Genomic DNA, 25,946 nt, shown 5'->3' with positions numbered 1-25,946 from the left:
ATCTTCTGATGAGTTTTGATAATTTTTTTTCATGATTTTGATAAAAAAAAAACCTCGGAACTGTCCGGCTCAGATACATGCAAAAAAAAAATCTGGCAACCTTAGGTGTACGGCATGGTTTATCAAGTTCAATCTTGTAAGGCAAAAATTAAAGCATGAACAAGGATTGTTAACAAATAAATTGTAAGTATAAATGGGTTACAAAAGTCCGGTAAACTGTCTCGAAAAGTGTACAAAAGAGTAAAATAAAACATTAACAGTGACTTTTTAAAACCATAATCCTTTTAAGAAAATAGATAATAGAAAAGAAATTTTATTGAGTCATAAATTCCAGATTCAAAGGAAAAGTACAAATATTTAATGTTCAACGAAAATGAGTTTTCGCCGCTCACTGCTCAAAAATCGTTTTTAAACATTGTTACAATATTTTCGGATAAAATTTATGAAATAATATTTTTTTAGGTTTTTTTCATGATTTTCTCTGAGAAATTTCACTCTATTATTCAGGTCATATAATTTGCACCAAGAATATTGCTGTTGACGTTATCAGACGTAGGTTTATTTCTTCGGCAGGTTATGACAAATAGTTCCCAGAATGACCACTTGAAGGAATTCAAAAAAAGATTGCGTATCTGATATTTGATCAATTTCCAGGCAGACCACAAATTCAAATTTTCTGTTAATTATTGCTTCCGTATTCGAAAAAAAGTCACCGGCAAAAAAGGGAAAAAAACAATCTACTTACCGCATCCGCTTGCGCACTTCCTGCGGTTCCGGTGGTTTCGGTCGCTTGAGCCTGCATATCGCCACGAAGCCGGCCACGACGATCGACGTCAGGACAACGCCGGCAGCGGCCACGACGGCCGCAAAAACCACCATCTGCGAGTGCTGTTTCTGCTTGTCCGCATTCGACGTTTCCGCCGGCGTGGGATCCTCCGATATGATGGTTTCGTCAACTGGTTCCGGGAGATGAGAAAAAAAGAGGGAGAAAAGATAAATGAGAAACTTCTTGACTATTGTGTAACACATTCGATTTGCTGGATCCAAGAAAAAAAGGAATTCAATTTATCATCGGTAAATTGGGAAGAATCTTTCCGGGGAGCCAAATTGGTTGTGTAGGATAACACACATACGGCCCCACGTTTTTTTGCGGTGCGTTTGGTACGCCAATAACAAAAAAAAGAGTTAAGATTGTGTATCTATTCCGATGTTGGAATTTCAAATAAGGGTAACCTTATGTAAACGTTAACAATGGTTGAAAGGCGATGGGCAAGAAAAAAACCCTTTTCCTACTTCCGGTAGACCATTAAGATTCAGCCTGTTGTGTAGTCGATGTCGTAACAAAACGATTCCGGGTTACGACGTTGCACACTGGGATTGAATGAAACTTTCTATTCAGAATTGAGAGAAAATAAATTTAAAAAAAAATACGTTTCTACCAAAAAAAAAATCTTCTGAAAAGTGATGATCGTTCTCAGAATTGATGTTATTTAACAGCGTTTTTAGTTGAAAAAAATTCTACAACTGTTCAGTATTCTCGCCACAAAAAAAGGTTACTATCTTAACTTTTTTGTGATGAAAAGAAATCCACGAACCGATCAGCCTCCGAAAGAAAAACAAATTTGATTGACTGACTGAATTTGGTTTTAGATGAAATAGCCTTTCCGGGTTTTCTTGCTTTGCTACGAGAAAAGGGTCGCGGCCTTTCCTAAAAGAAATCGAGCTCGACAGCAATTTTAATTTTCTCTCTCTCAGATCGGTGTAAAAATAAAATTCCCGAAACTGGAAAGGGAGGATGCCAACCGAACTTGCCTTTGACTTGTATTGGTCCCGAAGGATGATTGAATGGGAAAAAGTGTTTGGGATGGTTTTAGTACCTTCGAACCTTTGAATGGAGCTATCAATTGGGTTCCAATCTGTGGAATAGACCCCCGTTTCTAAGTTTACTGACTCAACAAGGGATTTGTGTGGCGTGTTGAACAATGTCCGCTACAACACCCTTCTCAAAAGCACTTGAGACAATAATCAATTTTCATTTCCGTTTATCAGTAGGATTGATGATTTTTTTGACTTCAAGTATATTTTAAATTAAACAAATCATAGGAGATTAAGTTTAAAATGAGAAAACTTAATTTCTTTCATTTCTGTTCTAACAAAGTTAAAGCCAAATCGATTGGAAGTTCGCACACCAACGAAATCTAGAAACATGTGTTCCAAATGCAAATGCTCAAAATTTAATTATTTAAACTATTTGCATATTTGGCATTACTGTCATTTTTGTCATTTTTGTCATTTTTGTCATTTTTGTCATTTTTGTCATTTTTGTCATTTTTGTCATTTTTGTCATTTTTGTCATTTTTGTCATTTTTGTCATTTTTGTCATTTTTGTCATTTTTGTCATTTTTGTCATTTTTGTCATTTTTGTCATTTTTGTCATTTTTGTAATTTTTGTCATTTTTGTCATTTTTGTCATTTTTGTCATTTTTGTCATTTTTGTCATTTTTGTCATTTTTGTCATTTTTGTCATTTTTGTCATTTTTGTCATTTTTGTCATTTTTGTCATTTTTGTCATTTTTGTCATTTTTGTCATTTTTGTCATTTTTGTCATTTTTGTCATTTTTGTCATTTTTGTCATTTTTGTCATTTTTGTCATTTTTGTCATTTTTGTCATTTTTGTCATTTTTGTCATTTTTGTCATTTTTGTCATTTTTGTCATTTTTGTCATTTTTGTCATTTTTGTCATTTTTGTCATTTTTGTCATTTTTGTCATTTTTGTCATTTTTGTCATTTTTGTCATTTTTGTCATTTTTGTCATTTTTGTCATTTTTGTCATTTTTGTCATTTTTGTCATTTTTGTCATTTTTGTCATTTTTGTCATTTTTGTCATTTTTGTCATTTTTGTCATTTTTGTCATTTTTGTCATTTTTGTCATTTTTGTCATTTTTGTCATTTTTGTCATTTTTGTCATTTTTGTCATTTTTGTCATTTTTGTCATTTTTGTCATTTTTGTCATTTTTGTCATTTTTGTCATTTTTGTCATTTTTGTCATTTTTGTCATTTTTGTCATTTTTGTCATTTCTGTCATTTTTGTCATTTTTGTCATTTTGGTCATTTTTGTCATTTTTGTTATTTTTGTCATTTTTGTCATTTTTGTCATTTTTGTCATTTTTGTCATTTTTGTCATTTTTGTCATTTTTGTCATTTTTGTCATTTTTGTCATTTTTGTCATTTTTGTTATTTTTGTTATCTCTGTTATTTTTGTCATTTTTGTCATTTTTGTCATTTTTGTCATTTTTGTCATTTTTGTCATTTTTGTCATTTTTGTCATTTTTGTCATTTTTGTCATTTTTGTCATTTTTGTCATTTTTGTCATTTTTGTCATTTTTGTCATTTTTGTCATTTTTGTCATTTTTGTCATTTTTGTCATTTTTGTCATTTTTGTCATTTTTGTCATTTTTGTCATTTTTGTCATTTTTGTCATTTTTGTCATTTTTGTCATTTTTGTCATTTTTGTCATTTTTGTCATTTTTGTCATTTTTGTCATTTTTGTCATTTTTGTCATTTTTGTCATTTTTGTCATTTTTGTCATTTTTGTCATTTTTGTCATTTTTTTCATTTATGTCATTTTTGTCATTTTTGTCATTTTTGTCATTTTTATCATTTTTGTCATTTTTGTCATTTTTGTCATTTTTGTCATTTTTGTCATTTTTTTCATTTATGTCATTTTTGTCATTTTTGTCATTTTTGTCATTTTTGTCATTTTTGTCATTTTTGTCATTTTTATCATTTTTGTCATTTTTCTCAGATGATTTTTGAGGGTCGAAAATTCGAAACTGTGAGCAATTTGAGGCAGCCCTAAATCAAGTTCGATTGAGTTGAAATTTGGCATAATTCAGTTTTAGGAAAATCTTCAAAATGTGTGTGGGATGATTTCAAAATTCGACATGACTCATTTATTTGTATCCTCGTATGTGTACCTACTAATTTCCATACAAAGAATGCCTTTTCGATACAGTGTATAATTGAATAGACGGAAATTCAACGATCCCAATTACGGCAAACCACAATGGCCCATCACAAACATTTTCCTGACTAGTTCAAAACCTCGCTAGTATGGAATTTCCCCTTTCTGGGCGCGCGTTGACGTGAAATTCGGAGAAAATCAACACCACTATTTCCAGGAAACAAGCCGGAAGTGCTAAATTTCCGGCACCATCTCTCAGTATGAAAGGTTGCAAAATTTGAAATTCACAGAATAAATGAACCATGGGATAGTTTTAAAATCATACTTTTCTTTGGATTTCCTGGAATAGAGCAAGCAGTCCAACGTTTTACCTTAACTGCAACAAAATATTATCTTATTATATCATATTTGGCTTCATTGGTAAAGAGCCAATTCATTTGAATAAAAAAAGTTACCGTAATTCTGGTGCTCAAGTCTCTCAGAGTGCCAGTGATTGTCAGAAAAAATCTACAACGGGAAGCATAGATGGTTTCATTTTTCTCCAGCAGAAAATCTCTCCTGCTAATCAATTGCGGCACAGCGTTCATTTGAATTTTTGTTTCTGTATTCGCCTTCCTTCATTTAGCATTCCATCTCACTGAAAGATTGAGATCAAATTTGGGTGATCTGAATTTTACGCCTCGGGGAACGTTTGAGCACAACGCACATCCGAATGCTCTAAACAAGAACAAGATTGATGTGCCCCATGTTTCGGATACTTTATACTGAGGTTCAATCTGACAAAAATTGATGCCACTCGGCATCAATGGCAAATGGATTTTCTAATCAAAATTCGATCCAACCAACGGAAGACGACGTTTGGTTGTGTTCAGGATGATTTCACAAATTTCCGGGGTAGCTTCGAAATGGAAGATTTATTTTTCATGACCTGTTGTAGCTATTGTATTTCAACATTCTACGTCAGAATCTACGTCAGAATCTACGTCAAAGGCCAACTGCTGGAGTTGGTTCTGTTCTACGACGACAAACAAGTGTCATCTATTTTCCGGGTTGTTTCGAACTGAATCAGGTGCACAACAAAGTAGATTAGAATGCAGAAATAGATTTATAGCAATCATGAAGCATCCTGGAGACCGGAAAATGGGCCTTGAGCCGTGACAAATCACTTAATGGAGGATTCGATAGATTGTCGCAATAACACATTCTATGAATTTCATTGATTTTGAAAAATGATTTTGTCTTTTGAACGACTTTGAGTTTTTTTTTATAAAAATATGGGTTCATGTTTTATAAGTAAAATGAGCGTATATTTAAAAAACCGTGGCGTAGAGGATCACGATCACGTCAAGCATAGAAAACGTTCTGTGGGTTTGGTAGCAATAATTTCCTCGAAATTTGTACGCCTAGTGTTCAGTTAATGGAATCTCTTCGAAGAAACGTCAAGTTTCATTGAGATGCATAAGTGTTTGTGTTTGTTTATGAAAACAAAACTTTTTTGAGATGCGTTAACGATGCTTAGAACATATTTTTGAATTGCAAGAAATTGAGAAAATCTGTTTTTGGAAATGTATTATCAAAATCAAAAAAATGTAATATTTAATGACTTAACCCTCGATTGGTCTTTTCAAGTGAATTTTGTTTCTACCTTTACTTATTTAAGTTCCTAGTACCTGAACCGACCCACCCACAAAGAGTCAATTATATCTCGAGCCGAACCTTTTCATTCGATGGCTCGCAAGATAGAATTAACAAAAATAACCATTTTGCTTTTGTACTATGAAGGGATTAAGGGTATATACGGACGATAATATTGGCGAAAAATTGACCTCATTCATAACCTCGAATTTTGATTTGCTAGCGGCCTCACCAGTGCACGCACAGTGGTCAAAAATGCGAAAAAGGTGATCGTAGTTTATAACTTTTTAAGTTCACATTTTATCTTATTGATGTCTTCGAAGAAGTTTGTCAGCAAAATCAGTTATATAATAAAAAACTATTATTTTTCTGATTAATCCTCCTAAAAGTTTGATAAAATTACTAACTTCCCTGTTATAGGTTTTAGCTCTTCGATGTCTTGGACAAATTTGTTTAAAATTAAATTTTCTACAACTTTGTCTTAGATATCAAAGTTCCAAAATAATTATTTTCCGAGCTATCGGCTAAATAAGAAACTCAACCTCAAAAAATCAGGTTATTAATAATAACTTTTTCAGTTAATTTTAAGTTTTATAATATGTCCCACAAAGTTTTTGACTTATCAAAGTACACCACTTTGTTGAACATTTAAAGTTTGTAAAATGTGATACTGCATGGCTATGTTAAAAAGATTACCAAAAATAGTGCTTTTCACGCCTTATTTTGCACACACCGAGCAACATCGTGCAGCCAACTTTAGACGCAAAATGAAGGCTTAGGCTGAAACAAATATCAATTTCTTCTTTTGTCATGCATCGGACTTCCACGGAAATTCGATCATATGAATTGTACAGCACAACCGATTTATGTCAGGTGTCAAATTTTGGGAGACGGGTAGGTAAAGAGGGTCGTCCATCCATACTAATTGTTCAATATCTTTACTATCCCAAGTAACAATTTAAGTTTCATTCCAACCTTCTCAGTCCGCTTAAGACTATTTCCTAAAGCTACTTTATAAGCCAAAGCGCATTCTACGCTATTAGCACAACTACTTTAAAGCTAACATATGACCAAAAGGGCCCATTTTGTTAACGTTTTTAAAGCTTATTCTGTACGCTATAATAAAACATCCAACAGAATAGTTTTATTCGACCTTATAGACATGGCCTTAAGAAACCTTTCAGAGCTCTTTTAAGACTATCCACAGCTCCTTTAAAACTACGTAAAGGAATCTGATAGGAATTTTACTGTGGGAGCTGTGAAATTTGATAGATACTCTACTGTGGGAGCTTTCTGTTCCGTTTTTTCTCGTGTTATCACTTCCTCTCACAAACATTTGGTGATTGGTGATGATTGAATTTAAATTATTTTTAAAATATTTTCATTTTCATTTTTAATATGTCTTAGCATGAAACTTCCTGCAATCACAGATTTCTGGTGAAATATATATGAAATAGCATCAAAACATATGCGCGCCTCTAAGAAAATCAAGGTTGACACAATTTCAAGAATTTTTTTAATTCAAAAATAATAATTCAAGTAACATTTCAATTTGCTCAAATTATGCAATTTTTGTTTTGCATCGAAATTCATTACCTATACAACAAATAGTACCGCAAACATTGTCAAATTTTTGAAAATGTCTAGTTTTTAGTATTATGATATTATTTCTAGCAAGATGGCGTCAGTAAATTCGATTAAATTTCACCATCAACATGGCGTTCAGTAAAATAATGTTGAACATTTTAAGGCAGTTGTAAAACAGTTTTGAAATTGTTTTTTACCGGTTTGAAAAATGTTGTAATAAAACAATTTCAACAAACAGTTTTAAAATTGTTTTAAGAAACCTTGAATCACAACTTCGTTTGACGTTTCTCTAAATGGAATACACGCTCATGATGGATTCATCCATTTTTCAGTAAGATAAGTTTGTCGAAGTAAATGAGATCATTTCGATTTGTTGCTTGGCAAAAGGCATTCATGAAACTTTTCGTTTTGTTTCCTTTTGACTACAATTGGAGGATGGTCAATTACCTTTAAATAAAAAGTAGGTATTGATATCAAATAATCTCAGACTGTTTAGAAATAGATCATTTTCTGTTATCAAAAGCCTGGCCTTAACGCTTAATTATAACCCGTATTATTGAGGATTATAACCAAACGATATCTTAAATCGACAAATGACGATTTGATGAAGCGCAATAACACGTTTAGCAAACGATTATAGAAATAGTGAAATACATTGCCTAAATCGTGAATTCCGAAATAATTGTATTTTGAATATGTAGTTAGGTTATGTAACTGTTAAAAACTGTTAAAACAGTTGTATGGGAGAACTTTTCTGCAAACAGTATGCTAACGATTTAGGTAACGATATTATTAATAGCACTATGCAACATATAAAACTATTATGGTTATTGTTTCAATTGGAAGCGATAAAACGATTTTACAAAAAGTGCATCGGATATTTTGCTTACGATAATCAAAACTACGTTACTCTTCAAATAAATCGTAATTTTTAATGATCGGCCATTGCTAGTAGTCTTCATCCTGACTTGTTGAGGCTGATGAAAGTATAGAATGAGCATTTTCACTTGTAATGAAGCTCAATTTCTCCGTCTTTGCTGAGGAAAAGCCGGTGGCTGTAGTCTTCTAGAACTTTTCATGAGTGATTGATCCGGAAAGAATTTTGTTAACTCTTGATTGGATGACGTAATTATAGATTAACCACAGATTAATACAGACATGACTCTCCATAGAAAATTCCAATTTTTCGCAAAAATGCATTTAAGTGATTGCACTGCCATCTGTTATCGACATTGCCCTTTTAAAAAAAACCTTAAAATTGTCGAAGTAGCCATGGAAATAATTGATCAGTCAGAAAGTAAACAAACAAAACCCGAAAAGGAAAACCGTTTGAAATTTGAAACTTTATCTTGACCTTCGCCGATATTGCCAGTGAACTTATTCCGTAAAAGCGGAACATCCGGAAGAACGCAGCTAAATGAGACATAAAGGAAGTCCAAAATTGTAATATTTGTACATTTCCACTGCTCAAAATTTGTTTTTTTTTTCAGCTGGATGGCTCTAGTTGGTATGCTTGACGACGCCTGGATAGGACGAAAGAAGCCGGTACCACACATTCACGACTTGTCGATTCTATAGTGTTCTTAGTGTGTATCATTCTCTGCTAGGATGGGTTTTATATAAAAAATCTGATTTCGAAGATCAACGGTTAAAACTGACAACGAAGCTAAACATCACCGGAAGCTGATATGAAAACCCCACCAGAAATTATTGCCCAGTTCTGGTGGTTCAACGATTTTTCAGTTTAAAAACAATAAATTTTTTTTTGAAATTATTTGGTTTTTTTTTTAAAGAGGAAAAGATTATTAGTTTTCGGATCCAAATATTTTATTAACAACACATTTTCAAATTTTTTTAAACTATTTTTAAACTTAACACACAACGATATTCTTGGGATCCTTCTCCATTTTCGGGCCACAGTTCTCAATATTCTTCCTTCCTTCGTCGTGCTACAGGAGCAACGGCACCTCCTTCAAAACTACCGACTGGATACGGATACAGCTTCTAGGAATCTGAAGGAACACCAACAGGTTTCGCTTCTTCGAAGTCAACATCCACCTTGTGATAATGGCTCGTTACCGTATCCTAAATAGTCCCATCGACTTCCGGGGCTAACGGAAGTCATCGTGGTCCACCAGTGTTTTCCAAATCCGACGAGTGTTAAGGCATTTATTTCCTGGCATCGCGATGAGTCGACTGCTATGCTCTGGAATATATTTATAATTAACGTTGATTAGCTTTCGATTACAAATATGAAAACAACTAACCTTCTTAACTGTTCTAATCAGTTCCATTGGAGGTATTCCGACTTCCGGAGATTTTTTTTTTGCGGTTCCAATGGTTTTTTCTCCATAGCTAATATTCCAAAACTTTTGAACTCAAGTTCACTCCAACCAACAGACATAAACAATAAAGCCATGGTAACATGAATTTAAACTTAATTATTTGACCAAAATAAAATCGCCAGCTTCGATGATGGCAGTTAATTTTTGTGATTGACGCGCCTCTGGTGCCGACATTGCCCATAAAAATTGCAAAAAACTGGAAAAGGGTGTCCTGTCCGTATTAGTCTGTGGATTAACTTCGCATTGAGAGACAGGGACGGATAAATAAACCAACTGCTTTATTCGGCATACTTGTAAATTAATTGTCTTATACATTTATTCTTATCGATTCTAAAAAAAACTTTCACTCACAGTGTGCTTTTATTCGAACCCTAAGAATTGAGCGAATATCGATTTGAGGTTGTTTTGAAATTTGAATGCGGATACAACAAATTGGTTTTTTTTATTTTCAGATGAATTTAGCTGGGTTTATTAATATCATTTTGATAGCACGTTTTTCTCAATTTTGAGTGATAATCCTTTCAAAACAGGTTATGCTATCTCAAAAAGAGGTAAACAAGTTGAGACGTGTATACGTTCTTCTCGATTGTCAAATCATCTGTCACTTAGTTTTATCATGCCTACATCAAATGTGCTTTATTAAACCTTTAGCAATACTTTTGCAACATTATTACAACACTCTTAAGATAGTGTTTTATTCAAGGTTTAGCAAAACTTTCAGGGCTCTTTTAAAACACACGATAAATGAAGCATTTCCTTTGTTACAATAAAACCGTTTTAAAAATTGGATACCATCGAAAAGTTATCATAAAACCATATTAAAACTCAAAAAGCCAATTGGCTTGATCTGTGTTACTTGGGTATAACTGGAAAAAGACTTTTAAAATATTATTAAAGTTTATAACAATAATGTTTAGCCAATTCAATTACCTAGCAGTAATTTTTAAGCTTTTTGATAAAATAAAAGTCGACATCAATATTTTTTTTTCAGGAATTTACCACACCGTGGCATTCTCCCTTCCTAGATATTATTATCGAATCCGTTGATATTTCAAATATTATCCTCCTCCTTGAATGATATTAATATCATTAAATCTATTATATAAAATTCTCTTGTAACGGTGTTTGTAGTACTACTCCTCCGAAATTACCCAAACGATTGAAATGAAATTATTTTTAGAATATTCTGTAGGCATGCGAATCGGTTTATATCGAATAAAAATAACAGAAAGTCGCATCAATTGTCCGTAATAATCAAATTTGTAGTTTTTTGAATGAAATTAAAGTCATGACATCCATTTTTGGAGATTTTCTTTACTTCGGGCGCCGGGCGATTTGTTTTTCGTCTCCATGGTCGTCCAAGGCGTCGCAAGCAAACGTCGAGAGAGGATGGTAACGATGGCATAGCATACTGATTAGTTGAAATATTTGGGCGCGCATTTCTAAACCAAGCATAATTTCAATGCATGTGGTAGCGATATGAAGCCTAGATGTGTTTTTTTCTTCTTGATTCCTAGATCATTTGGACAGCACATAGTAATGAATGACGCCCAGTTTGATATTTTGCCAATCAAATCAATACCATTTCAACGATTTAAAAAAAAAAACTATTTTAAATTCAGCAGAAATTGTTGTCTGAAAAATATGAACTTAGTACTGATGCATATAAAATTATGGTATGACTCTTTGCGGACATTTGAAAAAAAGAAAGTGGGAAGATTTACATACAATTTTATAATCCAATACCCCTAGAAACATTTTTTAAACATGTACAAATGTGTTTAATTGAAAATGTTTCGGGTGCCTTTAAATTTACAGAACAACAACAAAATCCATTGAAGATGAACAGACATATGAGCTGAACAAGAGTCTGTCCTTTAAAAAGGATTATATAGGATTGATGTTTATTTTAAGGCCTAATGCAAAGAACTTTTTGATTTTCTGCAAGCATAAGTGAAAGTTATCAATAAAAATGAAAGAATTTTCAGTTAAAAAATACACTAGAGCAAGTGCAAACGTTCAATATTTACAAAAAATTTATACGTTATTCATATATACATGTTCACATTATTTCTTCATCTATAAACCGTTGAGCCCAATTAAACAATCTGACTAAATAAATAAACTCAACTTTTTTTTAAATCATTCACCGAAAAACTGTTTACAGGTTCCTATTTGTTTACACAGTATTCAAGTACGTACTTAACATGAAAGTGTGTTTATGTTTAACATATTTTGGCTACATAGAAGAGACTTTAGATCCACTTTTTTGTTGAAAAGTTTTTCTGTGATTGATATTCCAGAAGCATTATTTTTTTGATAGCAGAAGCAAAATTTTTTTTGATAAGTTTTTATTATGACCTGAAAGTGTCGAAAATGATATTAACTCCTGTCATTTCACACGGTGAAACCAACGGTGGTAACGCGCCTTTTAGTCATGAAACATAAGGAGAATTATTTCTCCAAAATGATCAGAAAAGGTATGCTGAATGTTAAATCTGAAGCGGATATTCAAAATTATTAAATGTCTATGTAAATGAAGGTCTTATGGTAAAACAGTGTTCAGCGAAGTTGAAGTACCAAGCATTATTTTATTCTGGAAAAAACTGCAGATATATCAATGAAAGTTGATAAAATAGACGAACAGAAAAAAGTATTAAATTTATTTCAAAGTCTTTACGCTAACGCATCTGAAAAAGAGCAATGTGTTTTCAAATGCGTGTTATAGATGGGATAAATGTACCTTTACTTAAATATTTCTTTTTGAAAGAATATGAAAGTTGAACTGTGATGATAGCCGAAAGACACTTATATATTTTTAAAGGTTTCGAGGTATATTTACATGAAAACTTCCAGAAAAAAACGAATGAACTCATGGAATCATTGTAGCCTTAACAGATTAGCTCTATTCGGATTTTTAAAAATTAAATAACCTTTTCAGTTAGAATCTTAAAAAAAACAATGGTTTAAATTAGCAATTATATCCATTAGGATAAAAATGCAAATAAAATTGCTGTTATTTGGTTGAATATAAAAAAATAAAACATATTTTTTCCTCCTTTCAAAACCGATCGTTTTTTTTTTATTAATTGGGTAAATGTTCAAAGGAATTTAATTAGCATTTTTTGCTGAAATTAATAATAAAGCGGTGAACTTTTTTTTGACATGGTTTTGATGAAAATATGGATATTATTTAATCATCACTGCTTCCAAGGGTGAAAAAAGTGAACAAAAAGCTGCTTGAAAATGGTTAGTAAAAAATCTCCTCTCCGAAGAAACTCGGGAGTTGAAAGTACTGCGTTAGACATAATATTGGGCACCCCCATTCTGAAATCAACTAAATGGTATTTAATAAATGAAACATAGATATTATCATCATAAAGTTATTTATGGAACAAGCTACAAAGAGTGGATTTTTTAAGCATGCTTCATGAGGCTTGCCAAGTTTGATGGTCACGTTGAGTGATGAAAAACTCAAATTTTCAACGAGAAGCTCATACCTGACACCATTCGGCAATATTCAAAGCATCCGAATCAAAGAAAAGTAGATCAAAATCTTCCTGTAAGATGCATGTAAGATTGATTGAGGGTAATGTTTTGATAATCTATGTAAAGACCCGTAGAAATGAGTTTAAATTTTTAGGTTTGATTTCGATAGAATTAAGCGTGACAAAAAGGATATGCGAAAAAAAAACTAGGACATGTTCACGAAAGCGAGACGCCAAGTTAAACATGGTAAGACGAAGTTTACCGGGTCAGCTAGTAATTCTTATGAAAATCTTTTAATTTTCATACAACTTCATTGAACTAATTTCTTTTCAAATTTGTATCAAAATTTTTTTTATAGATTTTTATGTAATAGGTTTCAAAATATCCTGCAATGCAGCCTCAGAAACTTTTATTATTATTTCCGAAGCATGCGTACTTTTGCCATTAGTTCATTTGTGCGGCAGGGCTTAGAATATCGATAGGCACTATTTCATGGAGCTTCCGTATTTTTCACGCATGTTTTGTCTATCTAGAGCACATCGTAAAATTTCAGTAAGCCTTCTCGCTAAAATATAGGGAGAGTGGGGTATCGTGGGCCATGGGGAAACGTGGGCCACTTTTGATATCTCAGATGTGTGTTGAGATAAAAATCTCAAACCAACTGTCATCGTCGTCGCTTTGCGTGAGCATATATTCCTATATGTTGTTAACTGAAATACGCATCATATGCTTCTTTTATTTAATAAGCTAAAATAAAATAGAAAAATTTACTTACATAATTAAAAAAAACACTTGCTAATTTCATCGATGGGGAACCTATAGTGCATAACGAAAATATGCTCATCCGCTTATAATCTAATTTTTGTCATGATCTTTCACGTGGAAAAGGAATTTTTATGAAACATCAATAAGTCACACAAACGCAACCAATTTGCAAATCATAGCTTGTGGGGAATCGTGGGCCACACATCTTGAATCACCAATATTTTGATGGTGTATAAAACACTTTCAGAACTTAAAATACGTTTTCCTATCTGTAAAATTTTGTCCATCCTATATAAGAAATTTTGCAAAACGTTCGCGGGCCAGGTTTTGAAATCTATGCGAACATACACAGCTCTCTTTATTATTTCATCATCTGAAATTGCTTTAAAATAACGAAATGAATTATGAAATCACAGTTTTGGGTCAACTCATAAGCTTTGCATGATATTTGGTCAATTTGGATTTTGGATTGGCCCACGATTCCCCACCATTTTTCAAAATCCAAAAAATATAGCTTTTTCTCAAACAATCAGAATTTGGGGAAAATAACTTATTAAAAATAAAAAAAAATATACCTTATGATACCTTGAAAATTTAGAAAACCATACCATTTTTTATTAACATTTTATCTTTTATAATAAAGAAGTTATGGAACAACGAAAAAAAGTGGCCCATGATTCCCCACTCTCCCATATGTTTTGCTTCTCAAGAGCGATATCTATACTGCATGATTATTTTGAACAGCAGAGTTATGAATAAACGTTCGTTATGCAAACAAAAATCTTAAATCAATTTTAAAAAAATACTCGTCTTGAAACCCGTAACTAAAAATCCAAGAGTTTTCATTGTTAAAATCTGAATAAATAGTGTATAATTTTCAAAAATTCAACAAAAAAATGCAGCGAATACATGTTCCAGATTCACCTTAATGAAAATGAATCATTAAGTAAATAAATTATTTTCAATAAGCAATAAAACCCTATTCTAAACTATTATATAAAAATCTTTAAATTTCTTTAAAATAAACGTGCCGAAATGAAGGAATTTTATGAAAAAGAAGACAAATTTTTCAACTTCAACATTGAAAATATCACGAGTGTGGAAGTATGCGGAAGTTTTTTCTTCTGTACATGGTTCATGAAGTTATGAATTTTCTGATGATGTCAAAATTAATGCTGGGACTGGGTGGTAATATAAACAAAAAAACTTATTTAACAAAAAAAGCTTTGATAACTGTAAACAAAATAAACGGTTTTTAAAAGCTCCATATGCGGTATCTGAATCATTTTTTTTTTTGAAACCACTAATCCTTAAACATAATATTCTTACATTCATTTATATTTTCCATCTCAAAACTTGCTTTTAAGTCATTTCTTAAACCTGTAATCACATGTTTAACAGTGACGCAATTTTTATACGGAGTGTTGAAAAATTCCACTTAATAAAAATATTGAAGTTCCGACAGCTGCTGTTGTTCGTTAAAAAACAAATATTGAAAAACTGACTGGTATATGGTGCAAAATGTATTCAAGAAGCAAATAAAAAAAAATCATAGTGATAGTAAATTTTTAAATTTTGACTTTTGACCAGGTTTTTGGGTGAAATACTCCTGTGTGCGACGTCCGTAATAAAAGATCGACGGTTTTGAAATGATTTCATTAATTTGCATCAGATCGATACTCATACATGAGCGTTTTTCAAGACAGATAATTTGTTTCCGATTCATGGTGATTATTTTTGCCATTATTTTGTTATTATGCATCCGAACAAAAAATTGTACACGGAACAGGTGTTATTTTTAACAGTCAATCAGTTTATTATTCTGAATTTCAATTTGATAGACAAACAAAAGGGTATTTTAATGCAATATCTATGTGAAATGCATTCCAATGATCATTCAAACACGAGCTCCATATTAGAAGTTTAAAGCCAAACGGAGCTCTTACGGGATCAGCTAGTTTGTTATAAATGTGAAGATTGAGCATTTGAACAGACTTGTTTTGGGGTCAAGATATATAGATCAATTTTAGTAGCTGAACGAAAGAGAGAAATTTTTTGTTCTTATTACCGAGTGAGTAAAGAATTTTAAATTCAATGTTTGATTTCTGTAAACGGCTTTTTACTCGAACAACTGTTTTGAGCTAGCTTGTGTTTAATAACAAACGAAGAAAATATTGATTTTTCAAAATTAATTGTACTTCAACTACACCAAAAACAACTCAATCTATCACTTTATCATATTCAATTTGTTCCTTTAAATAAGCCAAATTTTTCTCATAATTGAAATTTTTGAAAAAGATGAATGTGCTACAGAAGATTTCCAATGGATGCTTTTCAGTGGAATCCTCTCAATCGGATCTATATTTGGTCTACATTTGGTCAAACACTCAATTGGTTAGAAACCAACTTGACCAATCATCATATTCAGCCTTACTCCAAAGCCTATGTTTTTAACTAAAAATTGTTAAATTTACTCTGTGAAAAGATTTAAAAAGAACAAACATGACTCTAGAAGAAGAATCGGTTCTAACAATTCTATTTCGAGCCCATCAATAAATGCTAAGGTTTAATCAAATGGTGATTGGACAAAAGTGCTCTCCGATCCCAAGAAATGTATTTCTCATCTTTACAGACATTTGTTCCAATCAACTCATTCTCAAGTCTCAGGCAGCCTTCCTGTAATGAAATTTTAATAAAATCTAACAAGACCAGCGGGAGCTTCTTTACGTCCTGTCCTTTCCGAATCAACGTAATGCTACCAGGGTTTGTAGAGATGCTGTAAAAGTTACACAACACCTGTACGTACCGAAGAAAAAAAAACACACCACACAAATTGTCGAATCAGAACCCAAAAGAGCAGAAATTTCGATTCGCCCTGCTCCATCAGCCACAAAACGGCAATGAAATATTCAAATTAATTACTGTTGCCTACCGGAGAAGGAAAACCTGGCAGTTCCGAGTGCGCCCCCAGGGTATAGGCTCTTTGGCAACATTCGGTGTGCTGAAGAAGAAACGATAAATCTACCGAATCGAGCTTTTGATTCGTGCTTCTAGAATGAGAAAAATATTCGAAAGAATTGAAGTCAATCAGAAGGCACGGTTCGGTTACTGCCCCATTTTTCCCCCAACTTCACTCCATAACTTTCCTTCCGTTCCCTTCCGGAAGCTTGGGGATTTTGGTTGTTACATTTTGGGTTGGCTCGTAGCTGAAAAAAAAAACCCTAAATTAACAACCCGGGAGAGCTTCATTCCGGTGAATGGCTCAGGGAATTGGTGCGGTTGTGTTCCAATAGTGACAAATGGATGCTGTCGGGGTTGATTGCTTTCAATTTGAAAGATCCCAGCTAGTGCTTGTCCTGAGAGATATTCGGAGAGGTGAATTAAATGTTGGAATGTTGAATTGACGTCCCGGGGTTTCACCTTCGGGTATCCAATTCCGATATTTTTTTTAAAGAAGGATGAATTTATAGAAATGATTTTTTATAGTCTTCCCACTATTTTTTGAGGTTTTTTCATCTTTCTTTGTTAATATTATACAAATTTACTCACCATAGGGAGGAATCAGGGCCGACCCCACCCGGACTTTTTCGATCACAAACGGTGGATCGCTCTTGCCTTTGGCGTTGACCGCGTACACCATCAGCTGGTAATCCCGGCCCGGTTCCAAACTGTGCAGCTTAAACTGGGGCATCTGCTCCTGGATCCGGAACAACGGTGCCAACGTCGCCTGTTTACAGAGGAAGGAAGGAAACAAATATGTGATAATAGTGTAAGTGGCAGCAGCTGGAAGCAACAATGTGGAAGGAAGAAACTGACAAATATATTTGCGCCTTGAAACTTTTGTGGTTCCAAGTTAAGCTTCAATGAAATTAACCCTTAAAGAACTAGTTAAAACATATTATAAGTTTTCAAAAAAAAAACAAAATGAATTCTACAAATAATTTTGAAAAAACTTTAATTTTCATTTATAAATTATTTCTCAGCTTCGAGTCATGTTCCGATTATGAAGGTCCATTCGATAGAACTACTCCCCAAATGCGACGCGACAAACATCATGTGGAATCTTCCACATTTGGATTTCAGCCTGCGCCCCGGAATGCGATTAACTTCGGATTTGAAACCACAATCATTGGAAAGGGGAAAAGATTCCTAACATTCCGACAAACATCAAGCCGGCGCGCGCTGTAGCAACGGATCCGGAAAAGCAAGCCCAACCGGATCCGGAAAATTGAACAAAAACAACCAACTCGAGCCAAACCATTCAGCAGAGTCAAAGCCAGAGCAGCGAGAGTGTTGGCTGGGATTAAATTTTAATTGCTTTTGTTCCACGGCATCCGGAGATGGTTCGGCTACGTCTGGAATACTCTGGAGACCCACTGGGGAAGGTCGCGGCCGGAATGGGAATTGGGGTAGCCGAAGCCGAGGGGTCTGATAGCAGTCAGAGACACACATACATGGGGATTGTTCTAAGCGGCTGCTGCACCGGATGTGGCGAGGTCACATTTGAAGTTTGCTTTTTATTCGAATTACTAGTGCTGCCAATTAGGGTAGAACAGCTAGCTTTCGGGCTGGATATTGGTCATTCTGCATTGATTAAACTTTTTCTTAAAGGATCGAATTATAAAAAAAACTATTCGGCAAAAGGAGTAATTCTCGGTTCCAGCAGAGATGTTATCGATCGAAATTGGTAATCAACCCTAAAATTGCTGGCGATACCTTTTCATGCTTCGGCGGCTTCATTTGTTTTCTGCATTAAACGAGATGGTGTATCTGGGAAACGAACTTTTATTAGCAAAGGCTATAATGCTCCCGTTGGATGGAAAATCGAAATAAATGCCAGTGAACGTTGTTTTTGAAGAAATGTTTTCCTTGTAATTTAACAAATAAATATTTAAAATAAATTGACCTATTCCAGCGTGACGTCACAACGTTTGTAAAACAACTTTTTGATATATTTTATGTAAATTTTTCAGTTCATAACACACATTGAAAAAAATTATACTTCTAAATTTCGAATTTAACTCGCTACAAATTGAAGTCAAAAGAATTTTTTTTGAACAAATAGTTGTTAAAATATAGGAATAGGAAAATAGGAATAATAAATAATAATTTCAAAGGCCTTTGATTAATTTAAAGTCAGTAAATGGACACTAAAGTAACCAAATCAGCCGACTGATGAAAATCTTATAAGTTGCAAGCTAAAAGAGATCCTAGGCCTAGCACAAATTCCAGTGCAAAATATAGGGGATTGGACCATGAAAAAAGATGATTCAATAAGCCTAAAATTTGTATGGAACTATGAGAAATTTGGTTTGGAAGCGACATTAAAACCCAGTTATGCACCAAATTCTGAAGGCCCTGTGGGCTGATTTGATTTAATTATATTTATTCACAAAGCTTTCGTTACGACAAATAATTTATCCCAAGGTCCCATTTCGATAAGCGTTTGGTAGAAAAAGGATATTGAGTTTCAAAAATTAGCTGTCGATGGGTCAATTACAAAAAAATCATGAATGGTCGTTTATCGACACTTACATACCCGTTTTTTAACCTTATAACTGTTTCATGATAACCATAACAAGTTAAAAAAAAACAGAAAGGAGATGCACTTCACCCATTAACAACATTTTAATATTTTAAATATCTCCTTATAGATAGAAGAATATTTACTTTAAAGGGTCGTTTTTGAAAACACATTAGTGTATTAGGAACAAGAATTAGGAAAACAAGTTAGTTACACGAAAATTTAAACACATCTTTTACTTTACTATTTAACTTTTGATCACTGCCTCAAAGATAAAAATAGGTGTTTCCTTAAGAAAAATCTAGGAGCATAGGATGTGTAGGAAAACTCGATCGCACCATTCACCAAAATGGATCCCGATCTATAACCTTCCCCCTACTAACGCAACCCTTTCCTTGGATATTTAAATATAGATTCGCAGACGTATAGACGGTTTCTATTGTTGAAGATATTGACTTACCTTTGTTTCTGAATTTTTCAAAATAAATCTTTGGAATGTAAAGGGACAAGAAGTTGTTGATTGATTCTATGAAGTATCCAACTAACAATCCCTCCTTCATTCCTCATTGACTACTAGGACGTGGCCGGCGCCGTTATTGATCATTTTTAAAGGGAGAGCATGAGTTTTGTGCATTGTGAATGAACTGCTAGTCCCAAGCACCATTCTTTTGGCCCTTGCACAAAGCTGATGGCCTCGATCGATCACGGAGTAGCAACCATTGGCGAAGTAGAACTTGTTCTGTTTAGCCACGTCAGCGATCATGGAATTTGAAGTGAGTAAGTTGAACAAAGTCTAATAAAATATGTTATCTGAAGCTTTAAATATATATTCATATCTAAGCACTTCAAGTTCAATGATTTAAGGTGGATATAAGTAGTCAACTAAGCTAAGCTAAGCTTATAACTGTTTTATGATAACTTTAATCGAAATGCGTTCGTTTGATGAAATATTGTCATAAATAAAGTTTTGAAACATTCAAATTCAAAGAAAAATCGGTTGATAAAGCAAGAAAAGCTTTTAAAATAACCAAGTAAAGGAAAATAAATTTTCTTTAAACTATCAAGCGATTTCAGATTTAGCTAATCTTTTCCAAATCTAGACACATTTAATCTCGCTGCAATGCCATTAAAATATTATAAACGGCGACAAAAATGTTAAAATCATAAATCCAGAAATATGGGGTTAAATTCTACTGAAATTAGTGTAGCCTTAAATTTTAATCCTCAAAAAATAGACTCCTAATAACTGTTTACATATGCCATTCTAAATCAAGAATTTTGAAAATTTATGATATCAAACGAACATGTCTTCAGAATTTTGTGCATCTGGATAATCTGTGATTCATCAGCATTATGCGAAATTCAATACATTGTAGGTTATTCATCAATACTTGCTAAAGCTTAGATTACTGGAATAAAAATCTGTGTTTTGATCACGGAAAATTCGTGACAAATAATGAAGAAACAGTAAAGTTTCGAAAAAAAAATTAATAAGCATAAATCAACGGTGATTAACTCTTAATGAAAAATTAAAAAGAGTCCGTTACTAAAACTTTGTTCCAATTTGTCTACTTTTGGTAAATCTCGACAGCAAGCATCACACTTGAAATTTTAAATGATTTTCAATGCTTTTATTTAAATATAATTCATTTCTAAAAAAATTAAACTTACATTCATTCTCGATGCTGATTCGAGTTAAAAAAGCTATTAAACTTTAGTTTGTAATTTCTCAATAGTTTTGGAATTTTGTATGAATTTCATGCATCCATTCAAATTTAAATCCGTTATTTATTGAGAAAGCTTTCAAGATTTTTTTCTGTGCATATCCAGGCCGGCAAATCCGGGCATTCGGTTTCTAAATTTTCTACTAAAAACATCCAGGCAAATTCAGCCTAAATTTAGGTATTTTCCATAAAAATGCAAGAAAAAATCTGAAAAATAATTACACGAAAAATGATTTTTACCAAGGCACATCATGACCTATGAAAATTCGTGTGCCAGATGACAAACCCTCCCCCCCTTCAGGAAAAAGGGGTCTCAAACAAAAAAGTTGTTGAGCATGTTTAATAAATAACATTTGAATGCAAATGTCAAAATCTACATTAATTTAAAAACCTGAGACACATTTGTAGAATAAAACTTATTTATCATAAATTTAACGTAATTTTTAAGTACAAATAATTTTTTTTTGTGTGGTGTAACCAAAAGAATTATTTACTTTTAAAGCTATGCACTTAAATTTTATAAACGAGAAAAATTCCAGTTTAAAAATGAGAAGTTTTTTTAATCAGATATATTTTTAGTAAGAAAATCATGAGAATAATTATCCTCAAAAAACTTTTTTCTCAAGCTTATCCCAAAAATCTTTCATCTGGCATAAATAGACAAAGTTTCCTTTAAACTGTTTTTTTTTTATTCAACCTCTATTTCTCTGTTTTCATTTCTTAAGTGAAGCGAAGATTTAACGTCAAAGTCCGGGCGCGATACTTCCTTGAGTTGTTTCACTGTGAATAATGAAAATCGCTTCAAGTCTCCTTTAAAACATTCCTCTGACTAATTTCACCTCTTTTATTTCGGTCAGTTTTGGTCGCTGGACACCCTATTTTTAACAACCTATATTTCTTCCTCACTTAAACACCATTAAGGAAGATCCAACGCCCTAGCCATTTTAACTGAGTAACGAAATTTGTTACACTTGCACGACAAGGCTATGGAAAGCGTCATTCCAGTGGAGAATTGACAAGTAAGAACAAATGTTTATACGCCGAACAGACGCATATTTATTTGAAACAATTGTTCAAATTTTACGCAAAATGAAGAATTGTGTTTCAAAAGGCTGCATTTGTCATCTATCTTTGCATAAATTCTACAGATAATATTTTATGAAAAGTCTCAGATTAACGAATAAATAGGAAAAAGAGAAAATCGCAGCCGCAGGTTGCCGACCTATGACAACTATAGCTACTAAAAACCAGAGCACGTCGTCTAACTCATCGAAGACCCAGGTTGATCCATCATAATCCCGCGGAAAACACATATTTAAGGGCTCCGATCCGTGTGGCTACCATCTGTCCGACATTACTTGACGCTATTTTATTCGGCCCAAAACCACGTGGCAAGAATCCTTCTATTTCCTAACTAATCCAACGACACCACCCATTGGCACCGGTCCGTGTCGTTACAGATAAATTATATTTTGAAAAAATAATATTGGGCGTTCATCAGACGAATTGTTTGTGGTGTTTAAGAGTCCATTTGCATTAATTGTTAATTTTTGTTTGTTTTTTTTTTTTTACCAGGAGTTCACCAAATATTACTTCTTTGGCTGAATTCTTGTAATCATTGATGTTTTCGAGAGCAAACGATAAAACAATCGCTTATACATAAAATCATATGTCTGAATTTATGAATGAAACGTTCAACAAAGTAGTTGCTTGGATACTGAGCCTTATCAAAAATGGTGGGAACTGAGTTAAAGGTGAAAAGATTTGGTTTTAGTTTTACGTTTAAATTTGTGAAGCTTGTTGCTTTTGGGTTCTTAATTTTTTCGGCCATCTCACACAATCATTACTAATTTTTCTTAGCATCATTTCGGTAGAGACTTAGCACTCATCCATTGATGATATTTTATTTAGATTGAAGATTGTTTACAACTTTTATGGGAAAAAAATGTTTTAACTAATCCCACTTTTTCATTTAGCTTTAATCATCTCCATTCCGGCTTTTATGAATTATGACGAAGTTCCGCATCACTGCCTTTAGGGGCTCTATTCCTCAGATTGGCGCATAATTTCATTCTAATTACCCATATGCCAATGATGATGGTTGCCCGATGGCTGTTCTGGGTCACGCCAAAGCCTTCCGGAAAATTTCTCCAGTTGTTACCGCATGCAATCAAAGTTGGTAAACAGACCGGAAATTTATTTACCCATTGGTATCCGCTGGGTATGGCATTTTTTGTGCCCCATTCTCAACGTTTCACCTGCTCAATTTCCATGAACGACCGACCGGAAGGACTGACTCCCATTAATGGGGGGACAGCTTTGGTTTATTCGAGAAAGATGGCCTCGCGTAAATCTATTTCCCGGAACCACCATCTGGTGCTTAGTCGTGAAACTGCGACGCCCATAGAGGAAAAACACCGAGTCGTCGTATAAACAAATGGCACTCAATCACAATGCCAGTACCGGATCTCTCGGGAGGAATGATGTCGGTTTGCTGGAAGGCCTCTTCGGATGAGAATTATCCTGCCAACATACCGACACACACCCACACTCACAACAAGTTCGGAAACAAAACTCGTATGCATTTATTCATACGGAAAGCCAGCCGGCCGAAACTTGGATGGTGCTCCATCAAAATCCACTTGACTTGAGCAAAGTCAGCATCAGCAGCAAAACGTGGGTAGGCCGCACCCGACTAAGTGTGGGATCACGGGATTCGGGAAACGTATCCCGGAGCCAGGACGTATCCCCGGTGAGTGACGTCCTTTTTCGAGGAAGTTCGAGGCAGTCCTCCCAGTCCTAGTCTGCAGCTGAGTTCTGTGTAGGTCGGGCTGATGAAGTACTTTGTACAAGCTAGGCGATCGCCTCATACAATGTGGCTAGCTTCTTGTATGTAGGACCATCCTCGGTTGTTCCGCGTAGGAGGCGCCCTTAAAGCGTCAGCGAATCATCGTACAGGAGCATAGAAATGAACGAAATTTTGATGGTTTGTTGGGATGGCAGGTTAACGCCAGTGGGCCTCATGCTTGGCTTGGGTCCGGTCGGGAATATTTTTGCCACAGATGAGCTTTGCAAGATGAACGCGTGGACTAGCAGCGAAGATTTCGGAGGAATGGCCGCTTCCCAATTACTATCTGTTAATGATGGGTACATGTGCGCCGTATTTGAAGCGTTTTAGAAAGTCGGATTATCCGAATTCATTCAGAAGACCGGGTTCTGGTGATGCTGGTGTTGTTTTATGGCCCCTCGTTACTGATGGTTGGCTGGAGTCAAAATTGGTATGATAATTTGTGATATGAATTCCAAAAGCAACCATTCTGGGGGAATTTTCAACTAGGGGAAAGTTAACGATAATTTATTTTTACGCGTTTGGGTGTTTTATAGTTTCAGAGGCGGTACAAAGAATCATCGTTTTCTAGCTTTGTAGGTATATGCAATCGTTTTTTTTAATTCAAAATTGATGTTTGACCACTGTTGAAATATCTGCGTATTATTAAATAAACAAGAAAAGGGTAAATTTTATCGTTTACAAAATGCTTGAAATCCACATTACAATTATCTGCCAGTTACCTAACTTCCAATTGCCATTATTTTACAATTCAGGTACATAATTTGATTAAGTTTGTGCGAGTTTTTGTTTGTAAAATTTAAAAAAAATAATACCATTGTTTGAAAACGAAATCAGATATTCTCCGATAAGCTACCTGCCGAAAAATGGTTTACCAAATAAGTTCCTGTCTTACCATGGATGACGAAAATGGACTTGATAGAAACTGCTGTGCGATATTTTTAGCAAGGCAACGATTGAAGAATAATGTGGGATCTCTCCTTTGAATATTAATTATCTGTGTAAATATAATCATGAAAATTGCAGAAATCACTTTTTACTTTAAACAATGTTTTGTTAAGGAAAAATTCAAACAATGTATTTTTGAAAAATATCCACTTTGCGATGGTTGTTAATTTTTTGTTTCGGTTTATATTAGTTTGAAAACAAGCCTTTTAATCAATAAAAAGCCCTCAATAGGAACTTATAAAATTAAGGAAAATAATTTTCATGATTCAATGAAACACTAGTCAAAAGCGTTTTGCTTTTTTGAACCTCGGGCTAAAAGCGCAATTTATATCTTCTCTTTCTTTCTCTGTTTTTCCATAATATTAAAAAACTACTAGGACGTGGTCGGCGCCGTTATTGATAGTCATAGAAAGAGCATCAGTTTCGTACAGTGAGAATGAGCTTTTTCATTCATAAATGCCTTAATTAAGTTTAAGGAGTTAGGAAATGAAATTTATTTTGTCATTTTGGGCGTTAATGTAATATTTGTCATTTAATATTTCGTTTTTGTCATTTTTGTCATTTTTGTCATTTTTGTCATTTTTGTCATTTTTGTCATTTTTGTCATTTTTGTCATTTTTGTCATTTTTGTCATTTTTGTCATTTTTGTCATTTTTGTCATTTTTGTCATTTTTGTCATTTTTGTCATTTTTGTCATTTTTGTCATTTTTGTCATTTTTGTCATTTTTGTCATTTTTGTCATTTTTGTCATTTTTGTCATTTTTGTCATTTTTGTCATTTTTGTCATTTTTGTCATTTTTGTCATTTTGGTAATTTTTGTCATTTTTGTCATTTTTGTCATTTTTGTCATTTTTGTCATTTTTGTCATTTTTGTCATTTTTGTCATTTTTGTCATTTTTGTCATTTTTGTCATTTTTGTCATTTTTGTCATTTTTGTCATTTTTGTCATTTTTGTCATTTTTGTCATTTTTGTCATTTTTGTCATTTTTGTCATTTTTGTCATTTTTGTCATTTTTGTCATTTTTGTCATTTTTGTCATTTTTGTCATTTTTGTCATTTTTGTCATTTTTGTCATTTTTGTCATTTTTGTCATTTTTGTCATTTTTGTCATTTTTGT

At 33.5% G+C, this 25,946-nt stretch overlaps 1 protein-coding gene across 1 annotated transcript in view; it reads right to left on the bottom strand.

Annotated features, from left to right (window-relative positions):
- The window catches only part of LOC129738361 (hemicentin-1-like), a 310,036-nt gene that overhangs the window by 23,384 nt on the left and 260,706 nt on the right, over positions 1-25,946 (bottom strand). Inside the window, exons 15-16 of the mRNA XM_055729545.1 lie at positions 17,335-17,512; positions 746-956 (exon numbers count right to left, since the gene is read on the bottom strand). Coding sequence (XP_055585520.1) covers positions 746-956; positions 17,335-17,512 — 389 coding nt within the window. The remainder of the gene's footprint in view (positions 1-745; positions 957-17,334; positions 17,513-25,946) is intronic.

Source organism: Uranotaenia lowii, chromosome 1, assembly GCF_029784155.1.
Source record: "Uranotaenia lowii strain MFRU-FL chromosome 1, ASM2978415v1, whole genome shotgun sequence".
In the NCBI taxonomy this organism is placed as follows: Eukaryota; Metazoa; Arthropoda; class Insecta; order Diptera; family Culicidae; genus Uranotaenia; species Uranotaenia lowii.
This window is presented reverse-complemented; position numbering and strand designations above follow the sequence as displayed.